At 31.8% G+C, this 16,567-nt stretch overlaps 3 protein-coding genes across 3 annotated transcripts; 1 reads left to right on the forward strand and 2 right to left on the reverse strand.

Moving 5' to 3' along the window:
* The first annotated feature begins 5,839 nt into the window (after positions 1-5,839).
* On the forward strand, positions 5,840-9,672 carry LOC125418593 (spermidine synthase 2). Its single transcript, XM_016039197.4, has 9 exons — positions 5,840-6,352; positions 7,267-7,343; positions 7,432-7,554; positions 7,688-7,792; positions 8,180-8,252; positions 8,353-8,424; positions 8,497-8,692; positions 8,981-9,107; positions 9,229-9,672. The coding sequence occupies exons 1-9, from the start codon at positions 6,190-6,192 to the stop codon at positions 9,292-9,294; spliced, it is 1,002 nt and encodes a 333-aa protein (XP_015894683.2). The 5' UTR covers positions 5,840-6,189; the 3' UTR covers positions 9,295-9,672.
* A 145-nt stretch (positions 9,673-9,817) lies between these two features.
* Positions 9,818-11,162, reverse strand: LOC107428621 (uncharacterized). Its single transcript, XM_060813240.1, has one exon. It carries the CDS (start codon positions 10,885-10,887, stop codon positions 9,940-9,942), a length of 948 nt encoding a protein of 315 aa, XP_060669223.1. The 5' UTR covers positions 10,888-11,162; the 3' UTR covers positions 9,818-9,939.
* A 2,213-nt stretch (positions 11,163-13,375) lies between these two features.
* LOC132800130 (uncharacterized) lies at positions 13,376-15,997 on the reverse strand. Its single transcript, XM_060813128.1, has 4 exons — positions 15,706-15,997; positions 15,306-15,620; positions 14,040-15,174; positions 13,376-13,934 (listed from the first exon to the last, which is right to left on the reverse strand). Exons 1-4 carry the CDS (start codon positions 15,995-15,997, stop codon positions 13,376-13,378), a joined length of 2,301 nt encoding a protein of 766 aa, XP_060669111.1.
* Positions 15,998-16,567: the final 570 nt, after the last annotated feature.

The following is a 16,567-nucleotide window of genomic DNA, read 5'->3' on the forward strand; positions in this document are numbered from 1 at the left end:
AAAGTTATTTTGGGATTTTGCTATGCACTCAATATCGTCGATTTAATTTTTAAAATCTAAAAAATATTTTATTATTATTTTAGGTATCGTTGCTGACATTGAAGACAATCTAGTGAAGAAGCTGGTTTGAGCTGTAATCTATGAGTGAATTATTCTTTTTGAAACTTGTTAGGATTATAAATATGTTTTATTTTACTAATTGCATTTTAAAAGTATAAATTTTATATGATTTTACTTTGTGCAATAAATGCTTTACATGATTTATTATTTTATTTTTTAGAATAATTGTGAAAGTATTACAGCAGAAATATATTTTAATATTTGTTCATAAAAATATAAGTATAGATTATATGAATATCTGTAGTTTATTATACGATGATAGTGTGAAAAATTTATATTTTGAATAAATGGATATAGGTTATGAAATTTTAGATTTACAAATTATTGTGTATGATCACTTACCTCAGTTGTTGGATTTGACAGATATTGGTATGTGGCCGCTACTGATTACGTGTTTTATTGAGGTTGAATGTGATGTCCTAGCTCTGCAGTACCTTAGGATGCTAAAAACCCTAAAACAGTTTCATTCTCTTCATAGCTCTTCAACACACTAGGATACTAGATTTGATCGTATGGCAATATTAGTAATGGAATTAATATACGGATGATTGAAGGTTATTTGAATTATGGTTATTAGGATTTATATTATTACTCTTGATTTTTAATATTTGAGAAATAATTGTTTAATTAATTTTATGAATTATGGTTTAATTTTATTATTTTATGTTCTTTAATGAATCAAAGAAACATTTTATGATTTTAGGGAACTATTTAGGTTTTAGTAAAATTATTTTCCAAAACGGAAAACTTTATAACGAGAGAATGAAAGATCTTGAAGGAAATATTTTAATAAGCCTAATTATTTTCAAACCTTCGTTGCATTTTTGTGCGGATATATTGTCTTTTTCTTACTTCTTACGAGACTATTATTTATTTTATCTTATTTATTTTTGAACAAATTTATTTTGTTTAGTACGCTTTAGTGGATTAATCTATTATATATGCTTATTATTATTATTTTTTTCTTGAGTTGAAATTTTTAATAAATATTCAGACTTTCTATTAAAAGCATTTATTATTCTCTATTATACTGTTAGATTATATATAATTTTTATACTAGTTCAATAAAATTTTTCTAAGCAGAATCATTATGAATGTTCGAAAAGAACCCCAAAAGTAGCCCTGTCAATGTTGTTTATATTAATTTTTAGTTTGACTCACTTTGCAATGTTGTTTAGGTTTTTTTGTTTTCGTGAAAAATATTGTTTTGTATAGAACTTACATTTGAATCGTAAAATTTACACATTTATCTAATACTCACGATCTATTTTTAGTTTAAGTGATGTGTTTGGTTGGGTTGACATCGGAGGCAATGTCATCTTATGGAATCCTACAACTAAGGAAGCAAAAACGCTTTAAACTAAAAACAATTCAAAGAAAAAAAAAAAAAGTGTGCCAATTAACTCAAATTACTAACATGATTGTATAAATTAAAATTAATTAAGTATCTAAAATTAAATCAAACTGCTAAAATGATTGTATTAATTAAAATTAATTTTAATTGTTTGCTTGATTTATATTGATGTTAGGCATCCTCTTTGAAGGCAATAAAACTTCAATTTATATAAAAAATAATAGTTGCCAGTTTCATGCTCTTGAATTATTACATATTTCACTTTTAATAATTTCAATTAATAAATGTGATAACGACATAATTATTTAATCTTCAATAATATGGGATGATTATTAATTATTTATCTTCAAAAATAATATTTTAATAAATATAAATATTAATATATGGACCAAACAATTATTGTGCTGAATATCTTTTCACCCATAGCACCTCCCATCTTATGGTTGACTATGACAATTCGAATAATCCCAGTCGATTTAAAAGGAAATTGGACACATTTGGTCAAATTGGGAATGGGCCAAGCTTCATTTAACTGCTTGTGATTGACTAGTGGCTCATGGAATTTCAAATCCTCATAGAAGGAGGGCAAACCATGATATTTTAAACTACTTTTGGTGGATCCAGATACTATATATGAAGACTCACTGTTTGAGGATGGTCTGTCCAAGTCAACAACTTCAAGAAGAGTCTAACTCGACTATGTGCCAATTGGTTTTTTATTTTTTTTATTTTTTGAAAAATATTATTTTGACATATGGATCTTATAGTTAAAATTGATGAAAGCATTTTTTTTTTTTCTGAATTTTAGCAGTGAAATTTGGAGAATTTTGATGGAAAGGGAATGGATCAAGCACTAGAAGCGATTCCCTAACATTACAATTTAATTGCAAAGAGCATAGAAATTGATTAAAACATTTTATATTCTGCGCACATCAATATCCCATGAATTTTTAATACCCAATTATATAAGAAAATTTTAACGACATTTTAACATATAGGCCAAGCTATAAGAAAAACTTCACATTGCAACACAGCTCCTTTCCATCCAACATTGTATACACTTCATGGAATCCATGGTACCACCTAAACATTTAGATTTGTGACAAACTCTAATGATGACAAAATTATGAATTCCCCCAATTATGTATAACATGATCAATTACCATGGGTGTAACCTCTGAAATTGAATCTAGACCGAATGTTCTTAAAGTAGAGATAATATTAAAGAGATGAAATATCCAACCCTGTCTAATGAAGTAATTTCTCTCTGAGGACAAAATAATTCAGTGGTTTATTACTTTTCTTGCACATTCACAGTAGAGAATTTTTAAATGGATAGAAATTTTATCAACCAAAAAAAAAAAAAAAAAAGAAAAGAAAAGAAATTGAAATTCCATAATTAGAAGATTTACAATAAATTCTACAAAGTGACATCTAAACCTTTTTGGTATTATTTTATAGATTTCTTTTTTTTTTTCCTTCCTTCTACGTTATTTCTTCAAGTAAAAATAAATACACAAAACAATAATAATAATAATAATAAAAAGAGTACCACCTTATTTCGATGATATGGAATGCTGTAGCAACTAGCACCAATAAATCAGCATTGTTATTGGTACCAACTTTATTTACCATCTTGTTACCCAAAAAAAAAAAAAAAACAAAAAACTTTTATTTATCATTTTAGAATATCTTCAAGGGTGTTCTTTAATTTAAGAAGTATAAATCTTTAAAATAAAAAGCATTTTGAAAAATTTTTAAAAATAAAAAGTGATATTTTTTTATCTAACCTTGTGTATCATCACTTTTTACTTTTCGATTCCTAATAAATAATTATGATTCATTTTTTTTTTTTTTGGGGGGGGGGGGAATTAAATAAAACAAAGAAATATAAAATTAAATATAATTATTATTGTCTATTGGGAAATGTAGAGCAATAAATATGTATTAAAAATTTTTATACGGAAAGTGTCATTTGCTTTCTATGTTAACTCAATTCTTTATTTTATTTTTCCATTTTGGAAAGCCTATTGGAATATTTAAATATATATCTATATATATATATCACTCCTTAAAATATAAAAATTTAAACTTTTAAAAAATATGTTGACAAAGCTCTTATTTATCAAATAATATGATAAATAATTTAATAATAATTGATATCTATGATAAATTGGAAAAGAGATATCTCATTATGATCATGGTCATGAACTAGTACCCAAGAGTTATTACTGTGGCTATTATCAATTAGATTGCCCTAAAAAATGATAATATATTAATAATCTAAAAATTAATATAAATTAGATATAAATAATTTGTTCAAAAAAAAAAAAATATGAATATGTGAATCATTAAATTGGTAAGTAAAATTAAGTATAAACCAAAAAAAAAAAAAAAAAATATCGCATCATTTGATACATAAAGAGTTTGGTTAATGATTTTTTTTTTTTTGGTTAGATGGTTTTTTTTTTTTGGTCAACTTTTTAAATATAAATTTGGTAAATAAAGTATCCACGATTACTTTTCTTTCGTTTTTGAAATTAAAAATGTGAAAATTTATATTTAAAATTAAAAAAAAATAATGTTAAAAATATGAAATAAATATAAAAAATCATGGATTAAATTTTTATTGATTGATATATTATTATAATTTATTTATGAGTAAGTAAATTTTTAAATTGATAAATATAATAAAATATAAACTAATAAACTATTGACATGTAGGGTTTAATGTGTCATTTTGACACATTAACTTAATATCTCTAACATTATCCTTTGAAAAAAAGGTAATTTTACTATTAAATTTATGTAAAATCATCTTTTTTGGTCAGCTTATATATGAAAGAATGTTTGAAGTATAATTTGGCTGAATGTGTTTTGAGTTCATTGTCATCATAAATGCTTAAAAGGTGTATCAAAATTATGTACAACGTCAATCTGATGACACATCATTCTATTTTGTCTTTACAACGAAAGCAATTGTCCAAACATGATCATCACCAAATAACGGGCTTTTTCACATGCCCACTCACATTTAATTATTTTATATTTATTTTTTCTTTGCTTATTATTATTTTTATATTTATTAAAACCATTAGAGAATATATTATGTTCCTTTAATTGGTTTTTAGTTTCATGTAACATTTCATGATACATTCATTTTATTAATTGGCCATATAAATAATAATTTTTTCTTAATTTACCAAAAAAAGTATAAATAATAATTTTTAATTATATATGTGTTAAGTGAGTGTGTATTCTTTTTTGTTAAAATAAATTGCAAAAAGAATAAATGAGTGTGTATTTTTTAATTCTTATTTATTCTTGTAAATACTAAATTATTAAATATAATCCCAATTCCCAAAAAGTATCTCGAGATTATCATATTACCTTTGTTATGCTTTATATTATCTTTGTTATGCCTTAAATTAAGGATAATTAGCCCATTTTTTTGTTTGTATCTAATATTACAAGACAAAAGCCAAAATAAAAAAAAAAAACAAAAAGGATTCCAGTAAATAAATTTCCAAATCTGGAATATTTTACGCATATTCTCAGATCAGCTTAAATTAATATCTTAAAAAATAATAATAATAACTTTATCACTTAATTCTTTCTAGAAAGAATTAAAATATAAACTGTGAAGTAAACCAATTTGGAAAAAATTTGAAAACACGATAGAAAAACCATTATGTTTATAGAATAATGCAATGGATGTGTTATAAGAAAATTAGATCACATGGATAACCTAATAAAGGTTGAGATTAGACCACATGTATGACACGAGCAAGTTCCTTCTTTCGTTGATCAGATAGATCCCAAAATAAATAAAAAATAAAAAATAAAAAACAAGGGTACTGCAAATTTATGAATTGTAGCCAAATAGGGTTTGAGTCCACACTTTGCTTTCTGATTGTGTGGCGGCCATTGACAAAGTCATCACAATGGAGAAAGCCAGAAACTAGGCAGTCTGGCACCTAACAAACGTACATACAATACATAGGTGAAAACGAAAGGCCGAAAGCGAAAAACAGTGGCAAATTACGTAAAAATATCCAACAAACAAGGGTATTTAAAACACGAGTAACCAAGCAAAAGACATATAATAAAATAGAAAGAAAATATCCTTTTTTTATTTTATTACACAAAAACAGAAAAAAAAAAAAAGAGAACCCCCATCCCTAAATTCCCAATTCCCAAACCTAATTGAAACCCTTATCATTTTTTAAATAATGATGAAAATAAAAAAAGTGATTATTCATATCGTTTGTTTGGTAAAATACTAAAATGCAAAAGATTTTGCTGTCAAGTGTCATATTGAAAGTCGGAAAGGAAACGAGCCCACAAACGCGTCCTTCCTAAGCAGATTCTTTTTCTGTGTGGGAAACCGAATTCTAGTGAGAGAGAGAGAAGTCTCTCTCTAATCTAAGCAAAAAATCACACTTTATTTTATTTTATTCCTAATTTCTTTCTCTCTCTATTTCCTTCACAATCACACTCTCTTTCTCTCTCTCTCTCTTTTTTTTTTTTTTTTTGGTTATATAAAAAGCAAGCGAGACCAAGATTGTGTGGCCTCTTTTTTCAAATACCCCCCAAAGCTTCTTTCTTTGCCTTCTCCATTTGAGTTTTGTTGCCCACCATTTTTTTTTTTCTGGGTTTTTGGTTTCTGGGTTTGTTAGAGAAAGATTTTTTATTGAGGGAAATAGAAGTTATTAATGGCTCAAGAAATTGTTGCTGGTGATTTGCCATTGAAGAGACCCAGAGAAGAGGAAGAAAATGGGGTCTCGGTGGCTATGGATACTGAGGGTAAAAAAGAACCCGAGTCTATCTCTACTGTTATACCCGGGTGGTTCTCTGAGATTAGCCCAATGTGGCCTGGTGGGTTTTCTCTTTAAATCCCATATTTTTTTCCTGTTATTTGTTTTATTTTTTGTGTTTGGTTGATGAGAAACCGTGAGAAAAATTATGAAACGGACGGAATCTAAATTTGTTAAAAAGTTTTTTTTTTTTTTCTTTGTTTTCTGGGTTTTGTGTTTTGATGGGTGTTTGTCTGTATAGATAGATATTTAGTTGGTTTTATATATAGCAAGTCATCATGGATATGCATTATAATCATACAATTGGTTTCTGAATCTTCCACCATAGCTCATTTAAGTGCCAGTAATTATGGAAAATTGCCTTTTATGTGGGGAAAAGAAATTGTGTCTAATGAAATTTTCTTGGATATATCACGTGCTTTGTGTATATAAAACATTAAAATAATGCCACGATCATTTGATTTTCGACTTCAGCTGCTTGCTGAGCATGATGTTGCTCATGGTAGTTTTAGAGTGGTCAACATTCAACTTATAATTATCATCTACCATTTTGATTTGATTTGATTTCTTTTACTTGTCTTCTTTTTGTCTTTCTATTTCTTTTTTATTTTTCTTTTCTTGCTTGTCTTGGATGTATGTCATATCATTATAATTGATGTCTAATTTTCTGTGATTCTGACCAAGGAAGATTTTGGGCTGGAGTAAATGCTATTTTCTCTTGCATGCTGCCATTCTGTTCTCGACCATATGTTTCTTGAAAAAAGTTCTCGACATATCTGGTTTGCTGTTTATAAGGTCATTAATGTGAGGCCTTGCTAAAACTGACATGAAAAGAATTCCTCTAATAATGCAAGTTTTATTCTTTTGCTTACTTTGATGTGGGCTTTTATATTTTTGGAAAGTTACTGGTGGATTTACCTCTCTATGGTTTGTACATTTTCTCTTCTTCTGATCGGAGGTTCTTGTTGAGCGCAGGAGAGGCTCACTCCTTGAAAGTAGAGAAGATTTTGTTTCAGGGGAAGTCTGACTATCAGAACGTGATGGTTTTCCAGGTAACTAATGCTCTAGGAGATTTTCTGGGACTTGTTGTCATATTATTTTATTCTTTATATATTTCTGATACTCCGATATCTGTTGCAGTCATCAACGTATGGAAAGGTTCTTGTTTTGGATGGGGTAATTCAGCTCACTGAAAGGGATGAATGTGCATATCAAGAAATGATTACTCACCTTCCCCTGTGCTCAATTCCAAATCCAAAGAAGGTAATAATACATGCTTGATTTTAAAGTCTGCTAATTCACGCCGATGCTAGAAACATGATATTCAATATAATTTGGTTTTTTACATTTTTTCTGAATCATCTTATAATTCTCTGATGAAGTTGTTTTCCATCAGGTTTTGGTCATTGGTGGAGGAGATGGTGGGGTTCTACGGGAAGTTTCTCGCCATTCCTCTGTTGAGCAGATAGATATATGTGAAATTGACAAGATGGTGGTGGAAGTAAGTACTAATAACGGGACTTTGATTTTTTCTCTTTTTTCTTTTCATATAACATTTGTTTATTTTCAAAAATTGTCGTACATATATGTCCATGCTGACAACTTGAATGTAGTGTTAAGTGTTAATGTATGATTGAACTAAGCAAAGTAGAGTTAGAAAGGCTAAAATTAGAAGAATTGTTTGAGGTATCTTGGTTTATATCCCAACAACGTATACATGCTCACATATATGTACTAAAATGGATTTATCTACCTACAGAGTAACTTGCCAATTTACCATGTAGCTTTCATATTTTGTGTAGCTTTCATATTTTGTGATCATTTACATACTTTGAATGATTCAGAAGTGCAATCTGAGTTCATTCTTTGTTTCCTCCTCTGTTTGTAGGTTTCTAAGCAGTACTTTCCTGATGTAGCAATTGGATATCAGGATCCCCGGGTGAAACTTCATATTGGTGATGGTATGGTCAGCTTGTACTTTTTATATTCCCTCTTTTTTGGTTTCCTGCTTTCTAATCCCTGTAATCTAATTCATTCATGGCATGTCTCTTGGCGCTGTAGGAGTTGCGTTTTTGAAAGCTGTACCAGAAGGAACTTATGATGCAGTTATCGTGGATTCTTCTGATCCAATAGGTAATGATTTTTCTGCTTCCAGTATGCATATTGCCCTTATTGGAAAATTGTTTAATATTTGATTTTATTTAGGTCCTGCACAAGAGCTCTTTGAGAAACCCTTCTTTGAGTCAGTAGCAAGGGCCCTTCGTCCAGGTGGGGTGGTGTGTACTCAGGCAGAGAGTATATGGCTTCATATGCACATAATTGAGGACATTGTGTCAAATTGCCGCCAAATATTTAAAGGCTCGGTTAACTATGCATGGACTACAGTCCCGACATACCCAAGGTATTAACTTTCCAAAACCTTCTATTGTCTGCTGCCCAGCTCTCTCTGTCTAGAATGTAGATGAAGATACAGTTTGTATTCACTTTGAAATGGCCATTAACAACTTCATGACGCACAACATATTAATGGTCCTGCACCATCAGAAATTGCCCATGTGTTTGTACTTACGGAGCTTTGATTGTCCTTGAGCAACTTTGTGCAGTGTTAGTTAATAGGTGATTTAAGTGGGCGTATTATCATTGCTCTTGGTTTTACTTTTGTTCATAGATTTATTTTGATGTTTTTCAGTGGGGTAATTGGCTTCATGCTCTGTTCTACTGAGGGCCCCTCTGTTGATTTTAAGCACCCTGTGAATCCAATTGATTCAAATGACAACAACATATCAAAAAGACCCTTGAAATTTTATAACTCTGAGGTGCGTTTTTTACTTTATCCAAAACGCAATCCTTTCTATTTTGGTCCTCAACGTATCCAACAAATCAATTATCTGAATTGAACAATTTTCTTCTGTTTCTTATTCTTATTCTTATTTCCAGATTCATACAGCTGCTTTCTGCCTGCCATCTTTTGCGCGGAAGGTGATTGATGCTAAGGCAAAATGAGGAAACATTTTGGGATCTTTGAACGAGTCGATTCGATACATGCTACTTGCATCTGGGTGAAACTTTCTTCTGCTTAGCAACAAACCAAGCAATAAGTTGAGATTCACGCTGAGGTTCTTTAGTTTATTTTAGTTGGGATTAGAGTGGTGGTGTTATGGACGAATTCAAAGAATTTTAATTTTTCACTTAATGATTAGTATCATAAATTTTCTTATCAAGTAGTCTTTCATCAATATTTAGTTAATGGAAATCCAGCTTCCATCCCCTTATCCCATTTTTTTCCTTGAACTTTTTGATTATGCTATGGATGTTCAAATTAGTTAGAGACATGTTGTAACGTTTATTGCAACTTAATAGAGTGATTTTGGTAGTGCTGTAGTGGATAACGATTGTCAGAGAAATTGAAGAACATTAATGAAGCTTGTTTACTTGAAATCAGAACATTTGTTTTTTAACCGCCTACTTTGGTCCAAACGAGGTAAAACCACTTCTTTTCACTAAACGAAATCTAAATGATGTAATGTTTCACGAGGATATGAACTCTAGTTTTCATTTCATGCCAAATCCATATTTATACTCTTCCACAAAAATAGAAAAGATAATTGATATTACAAAGACATACTGACATTGAGCATAGCGAAGCTATTAATCAACAGCGCTGACATCTGTTCCTACTTCCTCATCATATTTCTTTTCTAAAATTTGTTTTTTGCACTCATGGAAATATACCACACAGACAATCCATTTTAGAGCATTTCCCAGGCACACCAAGCTAATCTGTGCGACAATTCCATATCCTTCTTCATAGCAGCCAAAATAGAGGCATGGCAATCTCAAACCAATTCCCCACAAAAGAAAAACAAGCATCAAATTAAGTCCACACCGATAGTTTCCTCTGCTGAAGTAAGCTGATAAAGCCAAAGCTTCAACCCCATATATCCCTTCCAGAATGGAAATCACAATACTCATATTGCACTCTGCGCTTAATGCCGAGTAAATGGTTAGCACTGATACGAAAATTGCCCCACATACTGCTGCAAAAAGAACATAAGAGAAACAGCTCCGTAAAAGGATAAAGTAGGTTGTCACTAACCATGTCAATCCGAGCAGGGTACAAACTGATAAGATGGCAACATAGACAAATGTGATAAAAGTGCCTTTCAATCTTGTCACTTCAACTGGCATGTTTAGCAAATCCTTAAGAGTCATTGGTCTTTCTTCGCTATATATCTTCGATGTCAAATCAACGATCACAAGCACTGTGCAGAACTCTAGGAGATGGAGTGGGACCAGATAGAGAAATACCAGTTGAATAAACTCTAGAAAGGTTTTTTTGTTCAGCCTTTCGGCTATGTGAAATATTTCAAGCCAATAATAGTAGAAGTAATCAGGGGGATCATATAGATTTTCAAAGGTTTCAACAAGAAACTTTTGGAGGAAAAATTCATAATAAACTAAGAAGCAGAACAGGGGAGAAGAGATGATAAGGATGAAGATGATGAAGTTGATGTTTTTGGAAGAAATTTGGAGAGCTTTTTTGAGGATATCTAAGACACCCTTTTTCTGATTATGCATAATCAAGTTGGTTTCCATCTCTTTTTTGCCTGAAACTTCAAACGCTCAAATGATCCTAACCGGAGATTTCTACATAGACATGGTTTTTCACGGTGGTTCCAACCTATCTTTTGTTTATCTATTGGGAAGGCAAGGATGGCTTACCTTTGACTTTTGCACCACCTCGAGTCTGTGTACTTCCTTAGTCGACACATCGTTGTTGGACTCGTCTATGAGAGGAAGTATGTTACATTGGTTGGACAAAAGAAAACTATGGGATTATTTATTTATTTATTTATTTTTTATTGTTTGGACTTGTCTATGAGAGGAAGTATGTTACTATGGTTGGACAAAAGAAAACTATGTTCTTTTTTTTTTTTTTTTTTTTTTTTTTTTTTTTTTTTTTTTTTGGCTCTTAACTCATCTGGACCGTATAAGCCTCTTAGCTAATCTTAGTTATGCTTTAAAAAAAGGTACTGAAAAACAACTGCTTGTTTTTGTTAGGCCAGTGATGATTCCAAATAGTGATTTGAAATATATTTTTTTCTAGCAGCATTTAAAAAGTGATTTTGTGAATCTCTAGTTTTACTTTGACCCTACCAAAAATATGCTTAGGGTCTAATTGGATGATAGAAAGGCTGAAGGAAGTTCATGGTATTTGATAGCAAAAGTAGCCCAAGGTAATGTTAGTAGCCACATTGTTTTTGAACAGAGAAGTTATACTGCACAAGAAAACAATGCAAAAAAATTTAAATACATATCTTATGGCAGATTTGAAATATTTTATAGTCCAAATCTTGTTGGAGAGACAGTTTCTATGTGTTTTCTGGGAATCAAGTTTATTATGCAGGGGCTTAGTGCTCATACAGGCTCCAAACCCAATTTAGTTTATGTAAAAATGAGGGACAGAACTGATAAAAAGTGAAGGTGATGAAACTGTGAATTGTAAAACAGATTTTGTATTGCTTTTCCAATTATGCTAGAGATTCTCTAGCCACTTTCAAACTTCAAATCCTAAGAATTCATACTACAAATGGAGCTGAACATTGACAAATGAAAATAGTTTTATCTATAAAAATTCAAAGCTTTACTGATTTTATTTTTTATTTTTTATTTTATTTTTATTTTATTTTATCCATCATTTTTGCATCTCTATGCTTTTTGTATCTTAGCAATTGTGTTCACTTATCAGCCATTTATCATCAGTCGCTATTTCCTCATCAATTCTCCACCAAACTAAAAGAAATACAAAACATCCACTAATGTGGCCAAAAGATATTCTACTTTTTCCATAAAAGAAATACAATTTCTACAATTTCTTGTACCACATAGAAATAAAGTTGTCAAGTATGAGTTTCATTAATTCTCTAACATATAGGATAAAAGCGTATGGCACGAAATAAATTTCTAGTGTCTTAATTAATTTAATAAAACAACTAAGAAAATACTAAGATACAAGTGAGGTACTTTAGACTCATAATACTAGATGCTATTCATAGTAACAAAAATTCATTCAACAGAAAATCAAGCAGGCTGAGAGCAGAATGTGATCCAAGTAAAAAGATATAGTAATTATTAAGCATAACTGTAAATTTCATAATTAAATCATCTGAATATAAGTGGCAATCAGATTTCACATAGAATGCTAGTTGTGCAAACATCCTAAGCAAAATGAGCAATCAATATCAAACTTCACCTAACAAGTCAGCATAGTATCAGTAAAATGAAAAAAATATTGAAAAGTGGACCTAAAAGAAAGTAATCCAAGAAAAATTATATACATTGTCATTCAATTTACTAAGAATCTTCAAAGTGGTAGAAAGCTCATAATAAAGGGAAGTGGGGCATCAAGAAATTAAGCATCCGTCCAGGTAGAACTGAGTAAGGTTAAAAAAACACTTACTGTTAGAATCACTTGTTAGTGCCTGGATAAGTTTAGTTCAAATGTATGCTTACTAGAGTAAAGCCAGATACTATTCTATGACAATTAAGTACTATCTATAATTTCTTAAAGACTATATATTAATAACAATTTCTTGTAAAAAAAAAATCAACATTTTTTGGTAATGAATGAAAAAACCCAAATTTCAAAATAGTACACAAAAAATATTATTAATGTATAAATGTCCTTCATTTCACCACAAATCTATATGTCTCCCTTTGCAGAAAGGAAAAAACCTAATGCACTTTTGACACCAAGTGCAAAAGCAAAACATAACAATAATTGATTAATCTGGTGCCCTAGATTTTGAAGGGCCTTATTTCTTTTTTTTTTTTCTTATATTGATAATTTATAATTTTATTATAGGAGATTACAATATATGCTAAATTAGAGAGGAGAGGTATTTCACTTGGATCTGGTTCAATCCATGAGATGTATTCTTAATGATTTCATATTTATAAATGTACTGGTCGGATATGATTTCGCTTGTTTTTTTTATTTTTTTATTTTTTTTTATTTTTTGCTTAAAGAAAGGTTTATATAAACCAAAAAACCCGAGATACACAGAAAGGCACAGGGAGGTAGCTACACGCCACACTCCTCCTGGGTTACAAAGGCAGAGAAACTGCTAGGGAGGGAACTTTGAGACAAAAAACCACTAATATTGTGCTTTAAACACCAGCTACAAACAAAATCAGCTACGATATTTTCCTCCCTAGGGATCCAAGCAAAATGAACTTCCTGAAAATCTTTCAAGAAACGCAGAATATCAAAAATAAAACCTGCAGCAACCCAGTGGCTTAAATGGCGTTCAGGATTGTTTAGGCTTTGAACTAGCATCCTTGCATTTGATTCACACCATAAGTTATTCCAGCCTTCTACTTGTGCTAATAGCAAGCCCTGAAGCACTCCAAAAACTTCAGCTACTTCTGGGATATCTGAGTTACATTGAACTGCCTTGATCTTAAGTAAACAGCCCTTTTGGTCTCTGGCTATAACTGCTACCATGCTTGACCCATCCCTTATTGCTGCATCTGTATTTATTTTGATACATTGTAAGGGTGGAGTCCTCCTTGCTGGTCTGCTGTGGAGCATGTTGTGAGCTCCTGAGCAAAAATTGGCTGCAAATTTCGCTTCTTGGAATCTGATTTACAGCCTAAACAACACATCATCTAGAGAGAAAGATTTGTTTTCAAAGATAACAAGGTTCCTTATTTTCCAAAGTTGTTCCAAAATGAGGGTAGCAAACAGGAAGAACTCTTCTTTGTCATCTGAATGAACTAGGAGCACGCCAGTTGGATTGGTTAAAACCAATAGTTTCTCTTCCAGTGATAGATTTTCAAGCGAATCCCATTTAATACTCCAAGGTGTAGCAAACCAGATTGCCTTGGCAACCTGGTAATGAAAGAACAGATGACTATCTGTCTCCCGACAGCCACAACCATGCACACAAAGCTGGCTCACCACCATCATATTCCTGTCTAATAAGTTGGAAGCAGTGGCTAAACCTTTATTGGCCAGTTTCCATAGAAAGAATTTTGTACGTTCATGTATTTTTGAGGGCCAGAGATGCTTCCACCAAGGAAAGGGAGGTAGGTTTTTCCAGAATTCCATCTTAAAAGAAGACTTGACTGAGAATAGGCCATTAGAGGTACCACTCCAAATGAGTTTATCTTCCAAACCATGGCTGGAACACGGAATTTTGCATATATTTCGAACAGTGTTTCGATCAAACATATCTTGGAGCTTCTCCATATTCCAACTCCCATCCATGAGCTTTAAGGAATCCACCATCTCTACAGCTCTGGTTTGTTCCGCCGAGGATGGAACTGGCTTAAAATCTGGGTTGTTTGGGACCCAGGGGTTTTCCCAAATGTTGATATTATTCCCTTTTCCCACCCTATAGCATAGGCCATTCAGAATAAGTTTTCTAGCCAGCAAGATGCCATTCCAACTCCGAGAGCTACCTTTCTTTTTCTTGCATCTCAAGAAAGTACTTCCTGCAAAATATTTTGCTTTTAATGCTTGAACCCAAGCTTTACTCGAGTATGTAGCCAAGCTCCAACCCAATTTACTGAGCATAGCTTGATTCATGTCTTTGAGTCTTCTTATGCCAAGCCCGCCAGCAGCTTTGAGTCTACAAATTCTGTTCCAGGAGATTGGAATATAGCTCTTACCTCGTTCTCTGCTGTTCCAGATAAAATGACACGCCATTTTCTCAATGTCATGACACGAGTTGGAAGGGAGATTGTTCACAGACATAGCATATAAAGGGATAGCAGTGACTACAGATTTCACTAAGGTGTGCTTGCCAGCTTGAGAAAGTAATTTTGCCTTCCAACCTTGGAGCTTGGCTTCAACCATCTTCTTAAGAGCCTCAAAAGCTGTGTAAGGGTTTTATTCGTGAATAGTGGATTGCCAAGATAAGTGGAGTCCTTCGACAGCTCATTGATTCCAAAAATTTTCTTTATGCTAGCCTTGGTTTTACCATTAATATTTTTGGAAAAGAAGCAACCTGACTTAGCAATATGGACTTTTTGACCTGTCCATTTGCAGTATGAGTTAAGACACTCAAAAACTTCTTTGACCTCATTTGGATTTGCTCTGCAGAAAACAAGAACGTCATCTGCAAACATCAAATGTGTGATCGCTGGGCTTGATCTGTCCAGTTTGATACCATGTATTCTACCTTCATTTTCCAACTTCATGAACAATCTGGATAAAAGTTTTGAGTATATAATGAAGAGGAAAGGAGAGAGGGGATCTCCTTGTCTAAGACATTTTTTCATTTCAAGCTTGCTGAAGACGCTGCCATTCAACAGTAACTCCACTGAATCAATTGAGACACATCTCAGTACTAAGGAAATTAGTTTATGAGAGAACCTAAACTTCGAAAGGATGGTAGTTAAAAACACCCCAATCCACACGGTCATAGGCTTTCATCATATCAATCTTAAAGCCTACGAGCCCGTGGGCTTTCTTCTTCTTGTTCATCGAATGGATGATTTCATTTACTAGGATGGAGTTTTCTCCAATCCATCTTCCCGGCACAAAAGCAGTCTGCGTGGGAGAAATGATTTTGTCAAGGACACAGCGTATCCGATTAGCAAGGAGCTTTGAGAAAATCTTGTACACTGTATTGCAGAGACTTATGAGTCTTAGGTGATTGAAGGTAGACACTTGCTTGGCTTTGGGAACTAGGACCATGAAAGTTTTGTTTACGCCAGAGGGGAATATAGTGTTAGATTTTATGGATCTAAATATACATAATAAATTTCATAAATCATAAATTACTAACCTCCAAACGCAGCTATTGATAAATTAAATCTTTAATCCTGCGAAATAGAAAAATATAAAGTAGTGCATATGGACACACTACTCTCAAACCACTCTCAGATCACTGAAAATCCTAATATCAAAATACCGTATGGCATATATTTGTTTGCTTGCCCTAGACCTTTTATAGTCTCTACAAGTCACACTTACCCATTAATTTTAACACACACAAAATACTAATAATTTAATAATATAATAATACTAGAAAAAATATGGGTAAGTCAATGGGCTTATAAAGAGAGTTGGTCCTCCAGTCCAATGGGCCAACTGGAGTCTTATAGAGAGTGTGTAACCAAGGGCCCTACTACAAAATATTAAAATAAACCAGTCCCATTAATGGCATAAATAGGCTCTGTAAGTGAGTAATTGATTACGCTAAGTCCACAATTATTAATTTATTTAACATTCTCCCACTTGGACTGCATAATCATCATCATATAT

The sequence above is a fragment of the Ziziphus jujuba genome, chromosome 12 (assembly GCF_031755915.1).
Source record: "Ziziphus jujuba cultivar Dongzao chromosome 12, ASM3175591v1".
NCBI lineage: Eukaryota > Viridiplantae > Streptophyta > Magnoliopsida > Rosales > Rhamnaceae > Ziziphus > Ziziphus jujuba.